The sequence below is a fragment of the Elephas maximus genome, chromosome 1 (assembly GCF_024166365.1).
Source record: "Elephas maximus indicus isolate mEleMax1 chromosome 1, mEleMax1 primary haplotype, whole genome shotgun sequence".
Lineage (NCBI taxonomy): Eukaryota > Metazoa > Chordata > Mammalia > Proboscidea > Elephantidae > Elephas > Elephas maximus.
Genome location: NC_064819.1, coordinates 104,054,447 through 104,078,998, shown reverse-complemented (window position 1 = coordinate 104,078,998; position 24,552 = coordinate 104,054,447). Strand labels below are relative to the sequence as shown.

General features: G+C 45.6%; 1 protein-coding gene across 3 annotated transcripts in view; it reads left to right on the top strand.

Annotated features, from left to right (window-relative positions):
• Nucleotides 1-1,211: 1,211 nt before the first annotated feature.
• The window catches only part of MOCS1 (molybdenum cofactor synthesis 1), a 56,471-nt gene continuing 33,130 nt past the window's right edge, over nt 1,212-24,552 (top strand). For all 3 annotated transcript variants that reach the window (XM_049891406.1, XM_049891412.1, XM_049891416.1), the window contains exons 1-3: nt 1,212-1,434; nt 9,538-9,664; nt 11,456-11,623. In XM_049891406.1, the coding sequence (XP_049747363.1) occupies nt 1,312-1,434; nt 9,538-9,664; nt 11,456-11,623 (418 nt within the window). In that variant the 5' untranslated portion in view covers nt 1,212-1,311. The remainder of the gene's footprint in view (nt 1,435-9,537; nt 9,665-11,455; nt 11,624-24,552) is intronic.

The following is a 24,552-nucleotide window of genomic DNA, read 5'->3' as shown; positions in this document are numbered from 1 at the left end:
CCTCATTCTCCTAGGTCTAGTCTTGCCCTGCCTACAGCACTTTGTGCCAGTTCCATCATGATCTTCTTGTCAGACCAGGACAGACAGAGAAGCCTGGAGGAAAAGACCCAGGTTCTCCCCCCGAGTTTAAATTTTTGCTTTCCAAGCCCTGTGCTCAGTTGCTAACTGAAAGGTTGACAGTTTTAACCCACCCAGTGGCTTTTTGGGAGAAAGACCTGGTGATCTGCTTTGGTAAAGATTACAACCAAGACATAATATAGTTCTTAAAGTTTATGTTCTACCTCCCAGTATGGTGAATAGTGTCTGGGGTCTTAAAAGCTTACAAGCAGCCATCTAAGATGCATCTATTGGTCTTTATTCATCTGGAACAACAGAGAAAGAAGGAAATCCAAGAATCAGAGAAGAAACTAGACCTCAGGACTGTCCATCTGAATCATTGCCTCCGCCACCTTGAGACCAGAACTAGGTGGTGCCCCACTACCACTACTGAACTTTCCGATCAGGAACAGAATAGATGAGTCTTGATAAAAAGGGAGAAAGTATGTTACAGAACTTCACATTCTTAAAGAATCCAGACTTACTGGACTTATTGAATCCCTGAGACCGTGGCTCTGAGTTGCTCTTCAGACTTTGAATTGAAACTATCCCCTGAAGTCAACTTTAAACTGAGTAACAGTTTAGCCCAAAGAGTAAAGCTTATCACCCTTGAGTGTTTTGTTTCTTTAAAAACAAGCAAATAATCTGTGTAAGATCAAAGAGCAACTATTTTAAAGCCTACGTGAGAAGGTTGGGGGACAAGGAGATTAAGTAAATGTAAGCGAAACAACTAGAACAGAAATAAGGAGAATGCTGACAGAATGTGAAGAATGTAACCAGTGTCACTGATCATTATGGGTACCGGTTGCTGTCAGTTGATTCCCACTCCTAGCGACCCCATAGGAAACTGTGAAATGGGAGTGGGTTTTTGCTGTGCATATTTTCACCAAAAAAATAAAATAAAATGAAGCTACAGACAAGAAAACCCTGTGTGGCCGTTTTACTCTGCCACCCTGGGTCACTATGAGTCGGAGTGGACTCCAAGACAACTAGCAACAACAAAGACAAGGCTGTGTCCTTAAGCCCGCCCAGGAAAAAAAAGGCGCAGCCAGTGGACTACATCTCCCAGAAGGCCGCGCGGCACCCCTGCCGATTGGCTGCGCGGACCCCACCCCCACGCCACCCCTGCCGGGATGACCCAGGGCCACTAGCCCCAGTATAGCGCTTACCAGAAGCCACCTGCCCCGCGGAGGCTCCCCCCGGCCTAAAGGCTAAATGGCGGCGCGGCCTGTGTCCCGGATGCTGCGGAGAGTCCTGAGGACCAGCACCCGGAGCTGCAGCTCTGGGGCTCCGATGACGGACCCCAGTCCTGGGGAGTCCTCCCAACCTGCCCCGAAGGTGAGTCCGCCCCGCGGAAAGCCACACCTTCCCGGGAGGGGGCCGCCGGGCAAGCTGCTCCTTACTCCGAGAATCACCTCGGCCCGTTCCCGGCAGCTGTCTCTGGGAAGGACCCTTAGGTGCTTAATAGGTGGGTGCAGTGGGGATGGACTGATGTTCTCTTGAAGCTGCTAGCTATCCCAGCGGAAGGGGCTCCCTGCCCACCCAGCCATGCAGTCCTCTTCCAGGTGTGAGTGGCTGCCAGAAATGGGGGAATAGGACTAGGACTTTGGCCCAGTGAGGTGTGTTATTAGTGTCCCCCTCAGCCCGCCCCACACTCAGCCTCTTCCTTAAACCCTTTCCTCCCTATCCCAAATGGAGGTTGTCAGTGTGTGACCAGATGTCTATGTGACACTGCTTCACAGTGTGACACTGACTGAAAGTGTCACCTCGCTGCCACCAGCTGTCAGTAGTCACCTCTGTAGACAAAGGGCTCTGTGACCCACCCTTCCTTGACTCTGTTTCATCTTCATTTCTCTTGGGAGGGTTCAGCCTCATTCTAGAACAGAGCAGAGCAAGACCTGGGCGCTTCCAGGTTCAGGATTCCGGGATCTCTTTAGAGCCCTTGACGAGCCCCCCTGAATTTTGCATGTAATAACAAGTTTTGAGTTTGTTGTTCTTTTGCACACATGGTCAGGAGAATACTTTTGGAGAGAACCATCTTTTTTTATTTGGGGAAACCTGTTTTCAAGGCCTATCTAGTTGGTTTTTTTTTTTTTCCTTATCTCCCAGGACTAGGCTTTTTATTGTTCAGTGAGGCCAAGGGCTTTTCCTAAACCAGAGTCCTTCTGGGAGCCTCAGATAAGCAGGTCCCATTGCTGGGAAATGGAGTTTTGTGTCTGTGTGTGTGTTTTCAGTATCCTTGAACTCTGAACTTCTTTGAGGGGAAAATGGAAAGTAAAGATTGTTGAGAGGTCTTTAAAGAATTCAAGAAAAAAGCCTTCCCCCCCACCCATTTATTTTGTACTTTATGAGAGGAGCCCTGTGTTAAGTGACTTCATGCATGGTCTCATTTAGTCTTCACAGTAAAACACTCCCAGAGTTTTGTTAATTGAGAACTAATAGATTCTGAGGTTTTCAAGGCTGTGACCTTGCCGAAGCAGATTACCAGGCGCCTCTGGGTAGGTCCGAACAGCCAACTCTTTCACTAGCAGTCAAGCACTGAATGCTTTGTGCCACCCAGGGACTTCTGTGATATAAGCAAGGTCTGTATTTTCAGATGGGAAAATTGAGGCTCATCAAAGTTAAGTGACTTCACTCAAGTCACAGAGCTGAAAAGTGAGGGAGCAGGAACTGAAACTCTCACCCCTCTGCTCATTTCTCCTCCACGTGGGAAAATAAGAGAGTCTATCCCTCTCCTTTCCTCTACACTGTGAGAGGAGCTATAATACAGTGGTATGAACACAGAATCGGGAGCGGAATCCCAGCTACACGCTTATTAGGTGTGTGAAGTTGAGTTAGTCTCTTCACTTCTCAGTGCCTCAGTTTTCTCATCTGTAAAATGGGAATAATGATGCCTGCTTTATAAGATGGAGCCCTGGTAGCACAGTGGTTAAGAGCTCAGCTGCTAACCAAAAGGCCAGCAGGTTGAATCCACCAACCGCTCCTTGGAAACCCTATGGGGCAGTTCTACTCTATTCTATGATTGCTATGAGTTGGAATCAACTCAGGTATAGGGGTTAAAAGAGTTAATATATGTAAAGTAATTAGAACAAAGTAAGTGCTGTGTTAATAAATGTTTGTTGTAGTTGTTATTATTATCTTTGCCACCATTGGCACAAGTGGTGTCCTATTAGTCCTCTCCCACCTGGACACTCAGGGCAGCCATTCTGTTAACTCTTTGATCACAGACCCCCAGTAGGATTATCCTCAGCAGATGGGAAACTCCCTGAGTGCTGGGTGCTCCCCTGCCTTTCTGGGTATTTCCCTACGGTGCTTACACGGTAGTGGCATCAGCAGATATTTTACATCTTTTGAAACCCAGCTAGGGAGGGTGCAGGTGGAGTAGTAGATAGCACTGGACAGAGAGCCTTAGGTTTCCACTCTTACCCTGCTTGCAGTATCTTCTGGCTCCTGGCTCACTTCCCTCTTTTCATGTCTATAAAACCTAAGTTCTGGATCAGCCCATCTTTATGCACTAAGGGAAGTCTGTCTTTAATAGAATCCTCAGAGGTGAGATGAGTCCCAAGATACATACGTTTGGCAGAGCCATAGAGCTCGCCTGTTTGCAGGAGCAGGGGTGGGGCATCCCCCACTTTCCTCCCTGCAGGTCCCTCTTCCCATGCTCTCCACTGGGCTCTGGTGGGCTTATTTGGGATGGGAGATGTCTGGAGAGGCAGAAGGGAAAGCCACTGGGTGTTAACCTGTTTGGGTGTTAGGATGTGAGTGTGTGATGAAGAGGTGAGGTGTGGAGTGGGAGCTGACTGTTGGGACAGTGGGAAGGGGGCCTTCGGCTAGTCCAAGGAGAAGCCGAGCAGCTTTTATAGGTGGAAAGGGGAGGTGGGTAGGGGAGGTGGGTAAGGGAGATACAGCCACCTGGTGTCTGGATTGGGGTGACCTGGACAATCTAGAGGGTCTATCCCAGCCAGGGTGCATAGTATCCCTCTTTCTTCCTGTCAGATTCCATGCAGGCTTTGTCGGGGCAGCAAGACCTCTGGAACTGGCCTGAGGCCCAGGGCCTGCAGGGGCAGGGGAGAAGGCAAAGGCACCCAGGAGCTCAGGGGTCAGAAGGAATGAACATTGGAGTGGGGGCTTGTAGGAAGGTAACTAGTGTGATAGAAGGCAAGAGAAGTACAGCCAGGGCCTGGCGTGGGAGTGACATGTGGAGGGAAAGGAGATTTGTCAGGGGGCCATCTTGACTTCTAGTCTGCACAAAAAAAAAAAAAAAAAAAAAAAAAAAACCATTACCGTCAAGTCAATTCCGACTCATAGTGACCCTATAGGACAGAGTAGAACTGCCCCACAGAATTTTTAAGGAGCGCCTGGTGGATTCAAACTGCTGACCTTCTGCTACTATGCCACCAGGGTTTCCTCTAGTCTGCACAGCTCCTCACAATTTTTGTTTCAGTGAAGTGTGATTCTCTTTGCCAGGAGCCACATAGGGTTGGAGTGTCAGAGAGGGGAGGAGAACCATGCCTGGGGCTAGGTACTTGGCTGTGTCCAGCCATTTAATAGAGATTAATGTTATTTGAGGGGCCCTTGGTATGCATCATTCCAATATAAAAGGTAATTTAGGGCACTGATACTGGAGTTTGGAATGTGCACTTTCTCCTGGCTAACTCTGCTGCTCTGTCTTGACTCTAGAGCTGTTTGGGGCTGGCCTTTCCCAATCAAATCAAATGCCCAAGGTTAGTGACTATTATGGGAAGATCCTTTGAGGGTGGGGTCCCTCCCTTAACTAACTTCCTTGTACCACCCTACTCAAACCGGGTTGGGTAGAAGAGAGAATTTTTTTTCACGTTGCCCTTGAGTCAACTTGGACTCATGGGGCGCCCATGTGTGTCAGAGTAAAACTGTGCCTGATAGGGTTTTCAATGGCTGATTTTTTCAAAAGTAGATCACCAAGACTTTCTTCCAAGGTGCCACTGGGTGGACTCAAACCTCCAACCTTTTTAGCAGCCAAGTGCATTACCCGTTTGTGCCACCCAGGAACTCCAGACAAAAGAGAACCAGCAACATATGGCAACCACTAACTAGTGCCTGATTACTAGAAGTAGCACTCATGGTCTTGGGGGTGCTCAGACCCCAGTTGTCCTGCTTAGGGTGGTGTGACAGCAGGTCTGAAGCCCTTGGCCTTGGGCCATCTGCCATTGAGTAGTGTCGGAAGGCCAGGATCTTTCAGGCCTGGGGACGCTGACGGAGTAGGAAACTGGTCATAGCCCACACATCTAGCGCTCCTCAATGAATATGTGTCTAATGAATGAATATATGTATCTAAGAATTAAGAAAATTTGCAGTGACCACTCATTAAATACCTGCTATGTGGCAAGAACTATATTCTCACATCCAGTCCTCCAATTAGGTGTGATTATCCCCATTTTATAGATGAGGAAACTGAGGCATAGAGAGTTTAGGCAACTTGCTCATACAGACTAACAGTAACAGAGTCAGGCTTTTCCAAAGTCTGTGCTTATAACTGCAACAGCTACCCCCTGGATTAAAGTAGTGCCTGATGCTAATTCCACTAGGCGTGTGGCTCTCAGCCCTGACACCAGGGCTCCAGTAGAAAGCTGAGGCACTTAAAAAAAAAAAAAACAGAGCCCAGGCCCTATCCCAGAGCGACTGAGGTGGGCCCTCACATGAATACTTCTAAAATTCTTCAGGTGATTTGAATGTGCAGCTAGAGTTGAGAACGACTGCTCTAGGTTGTTTTGACAGCGGAAAGCAGCCGGAAAATGAATGATCACCACCATGTCACTCGGCGTTGCACACCTCGCCTTTCCCTTTGGATTGGGGATAGACCTATTTGTTCACTTGACACAATGGTTCAACACTTTCTACCAACATAATGTACTAGCCGCTGGAGATATCGAGCTAGGCAGAAAGGCCTCGCACACAGATGGGCAAAGGAACAGCTCAGGGTATTGGGGTCCTACTGCTTCCAACACACCCCACCCCACCCCTTCCTGAGTGAGGGAGGTCGCTGTCCGTTCTGCCTGTTAACACCTGCTGGATCCTGGACTCCTTTGACTGGTACTGAGATTTTTTTTCTTCCAGGGGATTTAAAAGGAGCCCAGGTGGCACAAACAGTCATGTGCTCGGCTGCTAACTGGAAGGTTGGCAGTTCGAACCCACCCATTGTCTGTGCAGGAGAAAGACCTATGATCTGCTTCTGTAAAGATTACAGCCTAGAAGACCCTATGGGGCAGTTCTACGCTGTCACACAGGGTCACTATGAGTTGAAATCAACTCGTAACAATAAGGGATTTAAGGGAAAGGAAAAAAAATTGGAAGAATGAAAGTAGGACACCCAGTGTTAGAGAGGACAAGGAGTGGGAGGGCGGTAGGGGATGAAGTTTGTTAATCTCCAGGTAGTGAGTTTGTGTGTCTCTCCAGCAGGGTGAGGGTGTGGGTATGTAGGAGCCTGGGTTGGGCACCAGGGGTACAGAGTCTGAATGAATCTAGATGAGGTCACTTGAGGTGTCGAAGTGAAATCTCACCAGCCCCTCCCTCGGGTAGAACTAGCGTGCCTAACGCCATTCTCCATTCTTGATTGCCTCATCACACTGTTTGCCCTCTGCTTTCTGCTGACTCATGCTCCTTGGTCTTCTCACCGCTCCAAATGCCTAGATTTTTTTGAGGTCCTCCCTCACCTAGCCACCCCCAATCTGTTAAGATTGGTGGGGGCGGGGTAGTCATCTTGGTAAATGAGGAGGTGGGGTCTGGACTAACAAATGACTGAGCTGTTGGTGAAGAGGGTGCATCTGCGTCCTGAATCCAAATTCCCTGGTATCTTATCTCCCGGTCTCTGGTTGGCGCTGGGATTCTTCATTGTGGAGCTCCGCCTGCCCCACCCCTGTGCTACTGGTAGAAAAGCCAAGGGGTGAGCTTGTGTTCATAGTGAGTCCGTAGGGAGGAAGTGGCTGTTGGATCCAAGCATGCTGCAGTTCAGAGAAGTGGCTGCTGCTCATTTGTCATGGAGCCGTGAGCAGGGTTTCTTGGCAGCCTTGGGAAACTGGTTTTGGGGTGGGTAGAGTGAGGTAAGTTTTATGGACCCAGGAAAATCATGGAAGCAGTTTTTGGTTCTCCCCACTCCCCCACCCTCTCTCATATTCCTCTGTCTTCTGTGTGGATCAATGGCTGTCACCCCTGGTGCACATTAGAATCACCTGGGGAGATGAAAAAACAAACAAAACCCCACCAGTGCCTAGACTCCAGCCCCAGAGATTCCCAATTCAGTTGGTCTCCAGTGGAATTTTTTTCCTTAAGCTCCCTGATGGTTCTGACATCAGCTAAGTCTGAAGAGGTCACCACTGCCTCCTAGAGTATAGGTGTTGTTACCCTGGACCTCAGGATAACTTGAAGCCTTCTGCTCTCCTAGGTTACCCACCAGCTTCCCGTCCCCCTCCACTCCCTTACTCACAGACATCCTTTGCCCATTGGAAAGAGAGCCTGCTGTCAAGTCAATGGACTCATGACTACCTGTGTGTGTCAGGGTAGAGTTGTGCTCCACGGGGTTTTCAGTGGCTGATTTTTCAGATGTAGATTGCCAGGCCTTTCTTCTGAGGCATCTTGGAGTAGACTCGAACCTTCAGTCTTTCGGTTAGAAGCTGAACGTGTTACCCATTTGTACAACCCAGGGACTACTTCTTAGCCCATACTATGTTCTTATTTTATAACTGGGAAAACAAGCCTGAAGAAGTTAAGGAATTTTCCCAGTATGTCTGGCTATACTTGGCCCAGAAACCAGGGGTTCCTGCCCCTAATCCAGAGTCCTGTTCATAGGTAGACCTCATGGAAGACCACTGGAGTCATGATTTCTTTGTTCTAAGAATCCTAGAGAAGTGATTTCTCCCCACCCCATCATCTTTCTGCATACCTTCTTGGACTCTCCTTGTGTGATTAGGGGAAGGAATTTAGAATTTGGAATTAGAAGACCTGGATTTGAATCTTGGTTCTGCCTAGGGTGTTCTTGGACCCCATCCAAGCCTTAGTTATAATAATCGCCTTATGGGTGGGTGTGGGAATTGAAGGAGAGAACTTTCTTGGGAAACTGTGAGATGCTTTGCAAAGTTTGCTTCCTTGGAGCAGTTATCTCATCAACATCTGTCGGGTTGTGCTCTCTAGGGAGAGGGAGATCCGATGTGGGAAAGGGTGAGATTGGCGGTCTCCTTTCTCTCCTTGGGACAAGTTTGGGCCTTGCTTGGTGCCTCTAGCTATCTCTTCCCCTTAAGGCCCCAGACAATGGGTATGTAATCCTTCCTTCTGGCACAGGACAGGATGAAGAATAAAGGTTGAAAAGCAATTGACTACTAGGTAATGCTAGACAAAAGGTTGGCAGTTTGAACCCACCCAGAGGCACCTAGGAAGACAGGCCAGGCAATCTGCTTCTGAAAAGTCACAACCTTGAAAACCGTATGGAGCAGTTCTGCCCCTGCACACATCGGGTAGCCTTGAGTTGAAATCAACAGCAATGTTTTTGGGGTGGTCATCCTGGCCCTCTACTTCTCCCTTGCTTGGGGCTGGGCTGTTGCCTCCTTCCTCCTGTGGGTCTCCCTGATTGTGCTGTCCTTGTCCCAAAACCCTTCTCAACGAGGGGAGCCCACTCTACAAGCACCATCCTTCCCAGGTGGGGGCAGCCCCAGCGGTTCCTGATGGCTTGACCTGATTTTTTCCTCAGGGGAGAGGGGATGCCCCAGCCAGCAGGGGTGTAGCTATGGGAAAGGCAGCTTGCGTGACACCCCAAACTCACAGTTAGCAATTTGGCTTTGAGCTCCTTCTGTCCCTTGTTATAAGGGAAGGCACATGGGGAGGCCTAGGTTGGAGAGTGGCTCACCATTTCCCAGGCAGAGGCAGCAGTATGGCCTGAGCCAAAGTCCTCTTACAGTTGCCTACTCCATCCCTTCTCCTTTCTGGCCAAGCTCCCGCCAGCTCCTGGCAACCAAGCCAAGCTCCCACCTCAGTTTGGCATGATGCTGAGGTGGCACATTCCCTCCCAGTGACCCTGTTCAAGAGAGATTGGAAATGTTTGTTCCTGGACAGGCTTCCTGGAGGGAGGTGGAGGTAGTAAGATGGCAGCAGGGAAGAAGACGGGCCTGGGTTGGGTATAATGCCTTACCTGTCTGCTGTCCCTGCCACCCACCATGCTGCCCAGCTGGCAACACACCGCATGCCCTAGTCTCAAGTCTCTTTCCCAATCTTGTGAATGAGAAGGAGAATCCTTGCACCCTCAGGACAGTGGGGTCTGAATGTGTGAAAATGTTAGCAGTGCTGTAGGCAAGTCAGAGATGAGGGAGGGACGGTAGACCTAAGGTTGGCTGACTTGGCCCCAGGTGGGTTCTCCTGGTTCCTCCCCCCAGGCTGGGAGCAGGGGCCCACGCTGTCCTCTCTGTCTTGTCCCCGCAGGAGCTGTCCAGGCGGAGGCAGTTCCTGAGGGAGCACGCCGCCCCCTTTTCCACCTTCCTCACCGACAGCTTCGGCCGCCAGCACAGCTACCTGCGAATCTCCCTCACGGAAAAGTGCAACCTCAGATGTGAGTCACCTGCCTCAGCCCCTCTGGGCTCCTGTAATCCTGTGTTTGGGACTGCTGAGCCTCCACTGAAGCAGCTTCTGGAATCGTCCCATGCCCAGGAGTCCTCTGCTCTCCTGATGCCTGGTTCTGACTTTTCCAGCCACTCCCCCGGCCTCTCAGGCCAGGCAGGGTTCAGGGTTGAGATAGGGATCAATGTTGAGTTTTACAATTCTGAAAGGTGGATTCCACTTGGGGTTAGGTTTGAAAACAGAATGGCTTTTGGGTTTCGGCTCGGAGTTGGGTCTTGGCTCTCTCTCTCTGTTTAGGGTTCTTTTCTCCCCTTTCTTGTGCTGTTCCTCTGCAGTTCTCAAAGTTCAGGATGTGGGGGGTGAACACTATAAACATGTGAAATACACAACAGTGCCCGTGGCCAACCCTGCCTGCTATGCCAGTTGGCTGGGACCAGTACTGATATGAAGAATACCCATTTCATAATCTCAGGGGAGCTCTCTAGGGGCTGTATCCATTGCTGGGGGTACTCCTAAAGTTTTGATCTTCCTTCCTGTCTCTGTGTCTGTCTTTCTGCCTTTCTCTTTCTTTTTTCACTGTGGCTTACAATAAGAAATTAATTAACCTCATAGCCCAATAAATGCATGTATATGTGTGTATGTAATAAATGTTTAGTCAAGTAATATTTACTTTAACTGCATGTAGTATGTTCTGACATATTTACCTATTCTGTTACTATCCTGGAAGCCCTGGTGGCGTAGTGGTTAAGTGCTACAGCTGGTAACCAAGAGGTCAGTAGTTCAAATCTGCCAGGCCTTCCTTGGAAACTCTCTGGGCAGTTCTACCCTGTTCTATAGAGTTGCTATGAGTCGGAATCAACTTGATGGCAGTGGGTTTTGGTTTGGCTACTATTCTGTCTTAAAAACCAATTCCAGATCCAGCTCGGTAATTTGATTCCGTGGCCCTCAAGCCGATCTTGACCTAACCCTTGAGAAACCTGTATTACAGGATCAAGTGGTGTAGTAGATGGCACCCCCCACCTGCCCCAGCTCACCTAATTTACTGCATTCTGTTACCTCACCTTGAACAAGTAGTACCTAAGTTTTCCCACCTATAAAATGGGACAGATGATGGCCTGAAATACATAGGATGGCTATGACAACACTGGTAGCTGTAGAGGAGGGCAGCTTTTACCACCAGCTGAATGAGAACTTCCCAGCCCCTTTCCCCACGTGATGCAGGTAGTATGTGCTAATATTTGTATGCCAGAATCAGATGAAAGAAGAAGGATGAATGATGCTGAGGGACTCAGCATCTCGGCATCCCGCTACCTCAGGCCAGGCTGTGCTCAGAGCCTATTTTATCCTCTTTAACCCGTGTCCTCAGCTCCCCCACTGAGGGATATTAAGGCCAAATGAACAGACCGAAAAAAAAAAAAAAAAAAAAACCATTGCCATTGTGTCTATTCCAACTCACGGTAACCCTATAGGACAGAGTAGAACTGCCCTATAGAGTTTCCAAGGAGTGGCTGGTGGATTTGAACTGCCAACCTTTTGTTTAGCAGCCATAGCTCTTAACCCCTGTGCCACTAGGGCAGATGAGAAAAATGAGCCCCAGATGGAATCTGGCCTAGGGCTAATCACCACCCTGCTTTGACCCGCAGATTTGGGGAGGTCTCTTCTCTTTGTCTATATGGGGCTCAGGAAGAGCTTTCTGCCTTATGGGGGAGTTGGGGAGTGAGGACATCACAGGCCTGACTGCTGTGCCCGTTACCCACTTCCACGACCCTTCCCATGCCCCCAGGTCAATACTGCATGCCCGAGGAGGGGGTCCCCCTGACCCCCAAGGCTGACCTGCTGACCACTGAAGAGGTCCTGGCTCTTGCACGGCTCTTTGTGAAAGAAGGCGTGGACAAGATCCGGCTTACGGGTGGGGAGCCGCTCATCCGGCCTGACGTTGTGGACATCGTGGGTAAGTTTTGACGAAAGTTATCACCTCTTCTCCCCACTCCTGTTTCACGCGGTTGGATGTGATGGTGTTGGGGATGAATCCAGGTTTGCTGGTCATTGGAGACTTCTCAGAACCTTCACTGAGGGTTGTCTGGAGGACTGCAGCTGCCATCTGCAAAGCCACTTGGCAGTCCGAGTAGTGCCCTTATCACCTCCACTGGTGCCATGCACCGTCATCTGCCCTGGAATGCCCAAAATTGCCTCCTAGCTGGTCTCCCTGTACCCTCCTTTCCTCTCTAGAGCTTTTTGTCTCCATGCAGCAGCTAGAGTGACCCTATTAAAAATATAAGTCAGAGCAGATCACAACAATATTGATACCTGAAGCCAACATTCATTTACAGCTTACTGTGTCCCTTATCTAGCAGACCTGGTAATGCAGTGGCTAAAGTGATCGGCTACTAACCAAAAGGTTGGCTATTCGAAACCACCAGTGGCTCCACGGAAGAAAGATGTGGCAGTCTGCTTCCAAAGGGGATTACAGCCTTGGAAACCTTATGGGGTGGCTGTGAGTTGCAATCGACTCAATGGTGGTGGGTGGGGTATCCCTTGTACATGTTAGCTTCTTTAATCCTATGACAACCCTCTGAGACAAGTACAGTTGTTTTTTCCCATTTTGATGAAAAAATCAGGGAGGTTCAATAACTTGTGCAAGGTCACAAAGCTAGTAAGTGTCAGAGCCCAGTGACTTGCCATCACATTTAGACCAAAGTTCCCCCAAGGCCTGGAGGCCCACATGATCTGGCACCTGCTGACCTCTATGACCTCTTGCCTGCCACTCTACCTTACTGCCTCCTCTCCAGTCACACCACAGGGCCTTTGCACTTGCTGTTCCCATTGCCTGGAGCACAGAGTTCATTGCTTGACCTTATTCAGGTCTCTGCTCAGGTGCTGTCTCCTCAGCGAAGCCCTCCTTGACCACTCCATCTAAAGCACATTCCTATATACACGCTCCAGTCACTTTCTAGCCCAGGAGTTGACAAACTACAGCCCGCAGGCCAAATCTGGCCCACCATATGCTTTTGTATAGCCCGTGCTAAAAATGGTTTTTTTGTTTTTAAATAGCTAAAAAAAAGTCAAAAGAAGAATAACATCTTGTGGCATGTAAAAATTATATGAAATTCTAATTTCAGTGTCCATAAATAAAGTTTTATTGGAACACAGCCACGCCCCTTTGCTTACAGATTGTCTATGGCTGCGTTTGTGCTACAACGGCAGAACTGAGTAATTGCAACAGAGACCCTATGGCTGGCAAAGCAGAAAATATTTACTCTCTGGCCTTTTGCAGAAAAGGTGTACTGACCCCTGCTCTATCTTCTCATCCCGCCTTATTTTTCTTCATCGGGTTTATCTCATTCTGACATGATGTTACTTAGTTATGTGTTTGATTTTTATTGTCTGTGTCCTCCAATATCTAGCATGGAAGCTCTCGGGGAGAGCTGCTGTGGGTTTTGTTCACAGCTGTGTTTCTAGCACTTAGAACCATGCCTGACACATAGTGGGTGCTCGCTGGAATTTGTTGAATGAATGAACAGTGGTTCAAAGTTTGGTTCTCAAGCAGTAAATACCTGTATTGAATCTTGAGCTGTGCCTCTTATAGCAGTGTACCTTGGGCAATTTTTAAATTCTCTTCTAAGCCACTAGACAATAATAGTACCTACCCAAAGTGTTTTTTTTTTTTTTTTAATAAGGTCAAGGAAACCCTGGTGGTGTACTGTTAAGAGCCGTGGCTGCTAATCAAAAGATTGGCAGTTCAAATCCACCAGGCACTCCTTGAAAACTGTATGGGGCAGTTCTACTCTGTCCTGTAGGGTCGCTATCAGGTGGAATTGACTGCATGGCAACGGGTTTGGTTTAATATGGTCAACAGGAGGATGAAATGAGAATGAAATGCCCAGCGCGTGGCATGTGCTCTGTAAGGGGTAGCTCTACAGATCCTTCCACCATGTGCTTTCTTCTGAGCCTCAGGTCAGGCAGAGAGACCTTTGCTCACAGATGATAAAATCAGAGGAAAATAAAGTTCTCTGTTCTTCATTGCTGCCCTCCCCACCCGAGCTGCTTCGAGTGGCTTTTCCCCACACTCAGCTTTCTGCTTCTTTCATTCATTTTCTTGAGTGCTTTCCATGTGCCTGACACTGTGCGGGGGGATACGCAGATGAATGAGCTGCAGTCCCTGCTGTCCAGGACCCATGGCCTATTGGAAGAAGCAGCCACAGGAGCAGGATCAACCAGCCATCTGATAAGCGCTGAACCAGGGGAGCCCAGGTGCTCTGAGAGCCCCAGGGAGGAGCCCAGGGCCCCCTGACAGCCCTCTCCTCTCAACTTCCCCATGGCCAACCCCTTCCAGCCCCAACTCGTCACCTGACCTGAAATCGTGCCTTCATTCCTGTGCTACATGGGCTGCCCAGGTGAGCTGACTCCCTTGTTCCAGGTGGTTCCTCAGAGCTGAAAGGCAGGCTGGTTTTCAGGAAGTTCTGAAACTCATGAACCTGGCTGGATGCTAGGCCCAGCCTCCTCAGTCAGGCCAGTTCTTCTCCGGGCCACCCTCTGGCACGGGTCCCTCCTTAAGTGAGCTCTGTGACAAGGCTGGCTTGTGGGAGAGCAGAGGGGATAGGGATCCCTCACTGGCCAAACAGACACGGGATGACTGAGCAGAGATGTGAGGACTCAGAGCCTCCACGGGAAGCTCTAGATTTGCACGGCGAGAAGGATGGGAGCCCTCTTTCTGGTCTTCCACCCCCTGACCCCAGGAACTTATGCTGGTTTCTTCTCCACTCTGGGCCTCAGCTTCCTCATCTGTGGAACAGCCACTTAAGGGCCTTTTCTGTTGTGATATTCCATGATTATCTATCAGACTAATAGCATGGGTGGGGCAAGGACTGATCACCACTAGGTACTGGGTAGGACATGGACACAGCACAGTAGCCGGCTTCTGAGGACTTACTTCTGCCACCCAGCTGTGGGTGTGGGCTGATGGGGGAAAGATTACACCATTCCTCCTTTCCCAGTGCACTAAAAAGAATGGCGGCTGCAATGCCTTGATTTCTAGTGATGCAGTGCTTACTAACACCTTGATCTGTCAGGCTCACTCCTTTGATCTTCTGCAGAGGTACTTCTTCAGAGCAAAACAGTCCTGAACAGCAGGACAAGAGGGTGCTAGTGTGTGTGTGTGTGTGTTGGCAGGGGGGGTGCTGGAGCGAAGGGTGGGGGCAGAAGTTAGAGCTAGGATGTTTACAAACGCTTCCAAGTTCCCCTACCCCATCCAGAGTGCAGAGTGAAGGGAAAGGATTGCTCTGTTCACCTGGGGTCTTTGCCTGAAGCTCTCTCAGTCTTGGTTTGGTGCCACAGAACTCCCTGTGGGAAGGACTCAAGCTCTCCCTGACTTTCTCTTTCTGCACTTATCTGTGATTGCCTCCACCAACCCTTTGCCTCTCCAGCACTTCTCCATCTGTTCCCTCTCTGCTTCTGTGCTGAGTTAACCCAGGACAGTAGCTAAGTTCTCTCCAGGACTAATAGTCCCACAGGGCATCCCCTCCTCTAAGGTGACTTCATTGGGCTCTTAATTTTCTCCCGACTTTCCTTTGGCCCTAGGCTTGCTATTGAGTTCCCAAGGTTGCTAGTAGGAGCACTGTACTATCCATTGTTGGATCCTTTAATCCTGCCCACACCTTTGTAAGTAGTCCTTTCACTAAAGTCTCTTTATTTTAAGCCTCTGGGGTGATTTCTGTTCTATGCTAGATCTTGACAGTGTCATATTTTAAGCTACATCTTCTCATTTTTTGTTGCTGGTATATTCATCTTCTACTCAGCCTGGCTGCTAACTCTCCTATGATTCTTAAAAATTAAATCCAAAAACCAAACCAAACCCGTTGGCGTTGAGTCGATTCTGACTCATAGCGACCCTCTAGGACAGAATAAAACTGCCCCACGTGGTTTCCAAGGAGCACCTGGTGGATTCAAACAGCTGACCTTTTGGTTAGCAGCTGTAGCTCTAAACCACTACGTCATGCCATATCATCTACAACCAAAGACTATTTTTTTTCTTTCCTATCTATTTGCCTTTAATTTCCTTTTCTTGCTTTATTACAAGATCTAGGGCCTCAAGTACAATGTTCAGTAGTAGTAGTAAGAGGAGACTACTCCTAAAGTTTTCCCATTTAGAATGATGCTTGTAAGTTTTTTCACAAATAAATTTTGTCAGGTTAATGGAATTATCTATCTAGTTTACTAAAGTGTTTTCTTCCTTTAATTGCATGCCTTTTTCTACATATGTTAGGATGATCTATGAGTTTTTTTCTTTATTCTGTTATTCTGAATAACATTTATAGATTTTCTAATATATAAGTACAGCCTGGCCATGACATATTGTGTTTCTATCCGCTATTGGATTCGGTTTGCTAATATTTTATTTCGATTTTTGCATCAATATTCATGAGTGAAATAGGCCTGTAATTTTTCCATTCTCATGTCTGCTTTAACTGGTTTAGGGATCAAGTCTCAAAGAACAAATCAGGAAGGATTATCTCTTATTCTATTCTCTGCAAGAGTTTGTGTAAATCTGTAATCATTACTTCTTTGAAAATTTGGTAGATCTCATTTGTAAAACTGTTCCTGGTCTTTTCTTTGCAGGGAGATTTTTAACTGCTGCTTTAATTTCCTTAATAGTAATTACACTATTCAAGCCCTCTACTTCATTCAGAGTCAGTTTGAGGAGTTGTTTTCTTTGGAGAAATTTTTCATTGTTTCTGACTTCAGACTTATTGGCATGAAGTGTCAATAACATTTCTTAGTTTTTTTTTTTTTTCAGTTATAACATTGTCACTTCTATATGTTTGTCCTTTTTAAAAATTTTATTGTGCTTTAGGTGAGGTTTACAGCACAAATTAGTTTCTCATTCAAAAATTTATACGCAATTTGTTTTGTGACATTGACTGCAATCCCTGCAGTGTTTCAGCACTCTCCCCCTTTCCCTTTCCACCCCGGGTTCCCCATTCTTATTCCTCCAGTTTTCCTATATCTTCCTTCCTTCTGGTCTTTGCCTTTGGGCAGGTGTTGTCAATTTGTTCTCCTATACTTGTTTGAACTAAGAAGCACGTTCCTCACATGTGTTATTTTTTGTTTTGTATTTTTGGATAAAAGGTGAATTTTGGGAGTGGCTTCAATTCTTAGTTAGCAGGGTGTCTGGGGCCATAGTCTTGGGGGTTCTTCCAGTCTCTGTCAGACCAGTAGGTCTGGTCTTTGTGAATTTGAATTTTTTTTTTTAATTAATTTTTATTAAGCTTCAAGTGAACATTTACCATTCCAATCAGTCTGTCACATGTAGGTTTACATACATCTTACTCCCTTCTCCCACTTGCTCTCCCCCTATTGAGTCAGCCCTTACAGTCTCTCGTTTCGTGCCAATTTTGCCATCTTCCCGCTCTCTCTATCTTTCCATCCCCCCTCCAGTCAAGAGTTGCCAACACACTCTCCAGTGTCCACCTGATTTAATTAGCTCACTCTTCATCGGCATCTCTCTCGCCCCCACTGACCAGTCCTTTTCATGCCTGATGATTTGTCTTCGGGGATGGTTCCTGTCCTGTGTCATCAGACGTTCTGGGGAGCATTGTCTCTGGGATTCCTCTAGTCTCAATCATACCATTAGGTATGTTCTTTTCATGAGAATTTGGGGTCTGTATCCCATTTTTTTTTTTTTTTTTTTATCCCATTGGTCTCCTGCTCCCTCAGGAGTTGTCTGTTGTGTTCCCTGACAGGGCAGACATCGATTGTGGCCAGGCACCAACTAGTTCTTCTGGTCTCAGGGTAATGTGGGTCTCTGGTTCATGTGGCCCTTTCTGTCTCTTGGGTTCTTAGTTGTCGTGTGACCTTGGTGTTCTTCCTTTGCCTTTGCTCCAGGTGGGTTGAGACCAATTAATGTATCTTAGATGGCCGCTTGTTGGCATTTAGGACCCCAGGCGCCACAATTCAAAGTGGGATGCAGAATGTTTTCATAATACAATTATTTTGCCCATTGACTTAGAAGTCCCCTCAAACCGAGTTCCCCAGACCCCAGCCCCTCCTCCGCTGACCTTTGAAGTTTTCATTTTATCCCAGAAACCTCTTTGCTTTTAGTCCAGTCCAATTAGGCTGACCTTCCTTGTATTGAGTGTTGTCTTTCCCTTCACCCAAAGCAGTTCTTATCTACAGATTGATCAATAAAAAGCCCTCTCCCTCCCTCCCTCCCTCCCCCCTTTGTAACCACAAAAGTATGTGTTCTTCTCCGTTTTTTCTATTTCTCAAGATCTTATAATAGTGGTCTTACACAATATTTGTCCTTTTGCCTCTGACTAATTTCGCTCAGCATAATGCCTTCCAGGTTCCTCCATGTTATGAAATGTTTCACAGATTCGTCACTGTTCTTTATCGATGCGTAGTATTCCATTGTGTGAATATAGCACAATTTATTTACCCATTCATCCGTTGACGGACACCTTGGTTGCTTCCAGCTTTTTGCTATTGTAAACAGAGCTGCAATAAACATGGGTGTGCATATATCTGTTTATGTGAAGGCTCTTGTATCTCTAGGGTATATTCCGAGGAGTGGGATTTCTGGGTTGTATGGTAGTTCTATTTCTAACTGTTTAATATAACGCCAGATGGATTTCCAAAGTGGTTGTACCATTTTACAATCCCACCAGCAGTGTATGAGAGTTCCAATCTCTCCGCAGCCTCTCCAACATTTATTCTTTTGTGTTTTTTGGATTAATGCCAGCCTAGTTGGTGTGAGATGGAATCTCATCGTAGTTTTAATTTGCATTTCTCTAATGGCTAATGATCGGGAGCATTTTCTCATGTATCTGTTGGCTGCCTGAATATCTTCTTTAGTGAAATGTGTGTTCATATCCTTTGCCCACTTCTTGATTGGGTTGTTTGTCTTTTTGTGGTTGAGTTTTGACAGAATCATGTAGATTTTAGAGATCAGGTGCTGGTCTGAGATGTCATAGCTGAAAATTCTTTCCCAGTCTGTAGGTGGTCTTTTTACTCTTTTGGTGAAGTCTTTAGATGAGCATAGGTGTTTGATTTTTAGGAGCTCCCAGTTATCTGGTTTCTCTTCATCATTTTTGGTAATGTTTTGTATTCTGTTTATGCCTTGTATTAGGGCTCCTAGGGTTGTCCCTATTTTTTCTTCCATGATCTTTATCGTTTTAGTCTTTATGTTTAGGTCTTTGATCCACTTGGAGTTAGTTTTTGTGCATGGTGTGAGGTATGGGTCCTGTTTCATTCTTTTGCAAATGGATATCCAGTTATGCCAGCACCATTTGTTAAAAAGGCTATCATTTCCCCAATTGACTGACACTGGTCCTTTGTCAAATATCAGCTGCTCATACGTGGATGGATTTATATCTGGGTTCTCAATTCTGTTCCATTGGTCTATGTGCCTGTTGTTGTACCAGTACCAGGCTGTTTTGACTACTGTAGCTGTATAATAGGTTCTGAAATCAGGTAGAGTGAGGCCTCCCACTTTCTTCTTCTTTTTCAGTAATGTTTTGCTTATCCGGGGGTTCTTTCCCTTCCATATGAAATTAGTGATTTGTTTCTCTATCCCCTTAAAGTATGACATTGGTATTTGGATCGGAAGTGCGTTATATGTATAGATGGCTTTTGGTAGAATAGACATTTTTACTATGTTAAGTCTTCCTATCCATGAGCAGGGTATGTTCTTCCACTTAAGTATGTCCTTTTGAATTTCTTATAGCAGAGTTTTATAGTTTTCTTTGTATAGGTCTTTTACATCCTTGGTAAGATTTATTCCTAAGTATTTTATCTTCTTGGGGGCTACTGTGAATGGTATTGATTTGGTTATTTCCTCTTCGGTATTCTTTTTGTTGATGTAGAGGAATCCAAGTGATTTTTGTATGTTTATTTTATATCCTGAGACACTTCCAAACTCTTCTATTAGTTTCAGTAGTTTTCTGGAGGATTCCTTAGGGTTTTCCATGTATACGATCATGTCATCTGCAAATAGTGATAGCTTTACTTCCTCCTTACCAATCTGGATACCCTTTATTTCTTTGTCTAGTCTGATTGCCCTGGCTAGGACTTCAAGTACGATGTTGAATAAGAGTGGTGATAAAGGGCATCCTTGTCTGGTTCCTGTTCTCAAGGGAAATGCTTTCAGGTTCTCTCCATTTAGAGTGATATTGGCTGTTGGCTTTGCATAGATGCCCTTTATTATGTTGAGGAATTTTCCTTCTATTCCTATTTTGGTAAGAGTTTTTATCATAAATGGGTGTTGAACTTTTCTGCATCTATTGATAAGATCATGTGGTTTTTATCTTTTGTTTTATTTATGTGATGGATTACATTAATGGTTTTTCTGATATTAAACCAGCCTTGCATACCTGGTATAAATCCCACTTGATCATGGTGAATTATTTTTTTGATGTGTTGTTGGATTCTATTGGCTAGAATTTTGTTGAGGATTTTTGCATCTATGTTCATGAGGGATATAGGTCTATAATTTTCTTTTTTTGTAATGTCTTTACCTGGTTTTGGTATCAGGGAGATGGTGGCTTCATAGAATGAGTTGGGTAGTATTCCGTCATTTTCTATGCTTTGGAATACCTTCAGTAGTAGTGGTGTTAACTCTTCTCTGAAAGTTTGGTAGAACTCTGCAGTGAAGCCGTCCGGGCCAGGGCTTTTTTTTGTTGGGAGTTTTTTGATTACTGTTTCAGTCTCTTTTTTTGTTATGGGTCTATTTAGTTGTTCTACTTCTGAATGTGTTAGTTTAGGTAGGTAGTGTTTTTCCAGGAATTCATCCATTTCTTCTAGGTTTTCAAATTTGTTAGAGTACAATTTTTCATAATAATCTGAAATGATTCTTTTAATTTCATTTAGTTCTGTTGTGATGTGGTCCTTCTCATTTCTTATTCGGGTTATTTGTTTCCTTTCCTGTATTTCTTTAGTCAGTCTAGCCAATGGTTTATCAATTTTGTTAATTTTTTCAAAGAACCAGCTTTTGGCTTTGTTAATTCTTTCGATTGTTTTTCTGTTCTCTAATTCATTTAGTTCAGCTTTAATTTTTATTATTTGTTTTCTTCTGGTGCCTGATGGATTCTTTTGTTGCTCACTTTCTATTTGTTCAAGTTGTAGGGACAGTTCTCTGATTTTGGCTCTTTCTTCTTTTTGTATGTGTGCATTTATCGATATAAATTGGCCTCTGAGCACTGCTTTTGCTGTGTCCCAGAGGTTTTGATAGGAAGTATTTTCATTCTCGTTGCTTTCTAAGAATTTCCTTATTCCCTCCTTGATGTCTTCTATAACCCAGTCTTTTTTCAGGAGGGTATTGTTCATTTTCCAAGTATTTGATTTCTTTTCCCTAGTTTTTCTGTTATTGATCTCTAGTTTTATTGCCTCGTGGTCTGAGAAGATGCTTTGTAATATTTCGATGTTTTGGACTCTGCAAAGGTTTGTTTTATGACCTAATATGTGGTCTATTCTAGAGAATGTTCCATGTGCGCTAGAAAAAAAAGTATATTTTGCAGCAGTTGGGTGGAGAGTTCTGTATAAGTCAATGAGGTCAAGTTGGTTGATTGTTGTAATTAGATCTTCCGTGTCTCTGTTGAGCTTCTTACTGGATGTCCTGTCCTTCTCCGAAAGTGGTGTGTTGAAGTCTCCTACTATAATTGTGGAGGTATCTATCTCGCTTTTCAATTCTGTTAAAATTTGATTTATGTATCTTGCAGCCCTGTCATTGGGTGCGTAAATATTTAATATGGTTATGTCTTCCTGATCAATTGTCCCTTTTATCATTATATAGTGTCCTTCTTTATCCTTTGTGGTGGATTTGAGTCTAAAGTCTATTTTGTCAGAAATTAATATTGCTACTCCTCTTCTTTTTTGCTTATTGTTTGCTTGATATACTTTTTTCCATCCTTTGAGTTTTAGTTTGTTTGTGTCTCTAAGTCTAAGGTGTGTCTCTTGTAGGCAGCATATAGATGGCTCGTGTTTCTTTATCCAGTCTGTGACTCTCTGTCTCTTTATTGGTGCATTTAGTCCATTTACATTCAGCGTAATTATAGATAAATAAGTTTTTAGTGCTGTCATTTTGATGCCTTTTTATGTGTGTTGTTGACAATTTCATTTTTCCACATTCTTTCTTGTGCTGAGGCGTTTTTCTTAGTAAATTGTGAGATCCTCATTTTCATAGTGTTTGACTTTATGTTAGTTGAGTCGTTACGTTTTTCTTGGTTTTTATCTTGAGTTATAGAGTTGTTATACCTTTTTGTGGTTACCTTATTATTTACCCCTATTTTTCTAAGTAAAAACCTAACTTGTACTGTTCTATATCGCCTTGTATCACTCTCCATATGGCAGTTCAATGTCTCCTGTATTTAGTCCCTCTTTTTTATTATTGTGATCTTTTACCTATTGACTTCCATGATTCCCTGTTATGTGTATTTTTATTTATTTTTTTTAATTAATCTTAATTTGTTTGTTTTTATGATTTCCCTATTTGAGTTGATATCAGGACGTTCTGTTTTGTGACCTTGTGTTGTGCTGATATCTGATATTATTGGGTCTCTGACCAAACAATATCTTTTAGTATTTCTTGTAGCTTTGGTTTGGTTTTTGCAAATTCTCTAAACTTGTGTTTGTCTGTAAATATCTTAATTTCACCTTCATATTTCAGAGAGAGTTTTGCTGGATATATGATCCTTGGCTGGCAGTTTTTCTCCTTCAGTGTTCTGTATATGTCGTCCCATTCCCTTCTTGCCTGCATGGTTTCTGCTGAGTAGTCAGAACATATTCTTATTGATTCTCCCTTGAAGGAAACCTTTCTTTTCTCCCTGGCTGCTTTTAAAATTTTCTGTTTATCTTTGGTTTTGGTGAGTTTGATGATAATATGTCTTGGTGTTTTTCTTTTTGTATCAATCTTAAATGGGGTTCGATGAGCATCTTGGATAGCTATCCTTTTGTCTTTCATGATGTCAGGGAAGTTTTGTGTCAGGAGTTCTTCAACTATTTTCTCTGTGTTTTCTGTCCCCCCTCCCTGTTCTGGGACTCCAATCACCCGCAGGTTATCCTTCTTGATAGAGTCCCACATAATTCTTAGGGTTTCTTCATTTTTTTTAATTCTTTTATCTGATTTTTTTTCAGCTATGTTGGTGTTGATTCCCTGGTCCTCCAGATGTCCCAGTCTGCATTCTAATTGCTCGAGTCTGCTCCTCTGACTTCCTATTGCGTTGTGTAATTCTGTAATTTTATTGTTAATCTTTTGGATTTCTACATGCTGTCTCTCTATGGATTCTTGCAACTTATTAATTTTTCCACTATGTTCTTGAATAGTCTTTTTGAGTTCTTCAACAGTTTTATCAGTGTGTTCCTTGGCTTTTTCTGCAGTCTGCCTTATTTCATTTGTGATGTCTTGAAGCATTCTGTAAATTAGTTTTTTATATTCTGTATCCGATAATTCCAGGATTGTATCTTCATTTGGGAAAGGTTTTGATTCTTTTGTTTGGGGGGTTGGAGAAGCTGTCACGGTCTGCTTCTTTAAGTGGTTTGATATGGATTGTTGTCTCCGAGCCATCACTGGGAAACTAGTTTTTCCAGAAAATCCGCTAAAAAAAAAATGCAGTCAGATCCCTATCAGAGTTCTCCCTCTGGCTCAGGCTATTCAGATGTTAATGAAATCGCCTGGGGAGGGTGGGGGAGGGAACAGAGAGCTAGGAGAGTAGCACCTCAGAATATAGCCAGAGTTGCTTGTCTTGCATGGAATGACTATTATATCTGAGATTCCCGCGGGAGCGTCGCCTATGTGTGCTGGCTGTGTGGAGATTGCCCCCAGGGGGTCTGGCCCTCTGGAGTCACGGTCAGATCCTCCGCTTCCAGCCCCACGCCCAGCGTCAAGGCTCCCGTACTGGGACGGTGCACTCTCGACTCCAAAATCAGTCGCTGCCTCCCGGGGACTTCTTGTCCCTCCAGCCGCGTGGCCGTGCCGCCCCGAGAACCAGTTGAGCCTCCTCTCGGGGTTAGTTCAGATGGGTAGAGCAGGTCCCCGTGCTTGTGCCGTGACTGAGTGTCCCGGCTGGGACGCTGTTCTCCCCGCTCCAATACCAGTCCCTGCCTCCCGGGGACTTCTCCTACCGGCTGCGTCCCACGCCACCCGCGCGACCCGGCTGGGCCCCTTCCCGGGGTTAGTTCAGGGGGGTGGAGCAACTCTCCGTGTTTATGGCGTACCTGCGTCCAGTCCAAATCCCTGCGGGACGGTTCCCCAGCTCGGATACTGCTCTTTCTGCTCCAAGATCAGTCACTGCCTCCCGGGGACTTCTCCTACCGGCTGCGTCCCACGCCGCCCGTGGAACCGGCTGGTCCCCCTCCCAGGGTTAGTTCAGGAGGGTGGAGCAGGTCTCTGTGCTTGTGCCGTACCTGACTGGTACGCTGGCTCCAGGCTCTGGAAACAATCGCTGCTTCCCCGTATTAGTTCGTTCTCCGTCTCTAAATCTGTGTTTGTTGTTCAGGGTTCGTAGATTGTTATGTATGTGATCGATTCACTTGTTTTTCCATGTCTTTGTTGTAAGAGGGATCCGCGGTAGCGTCTGCCTAGTCTGCCATCTTGGCTCCGCCCCCAGATGCCCTTTATTATGTTGATGAATTCCCCTTTTATGTATATTTTATTGAGAGTTTTTATCAGAAATGGGTGTTTTGGACTTGATCGAATGCCTTTTCTGCATTGATTGAGATGATCATGTGTTTCTTCTCTATTCTGTTTGGTGGATTTTGTTGATTAATTTTCTGATATTGAATCACTCTTGCATACCTGGTATGAATCCCACTTGGTCGTGGTGTATTATTTTTTTGATATGATGCTGAATTCTAGTGGCTAGAATTTTGTGGAGAATTTTTGCATCCATA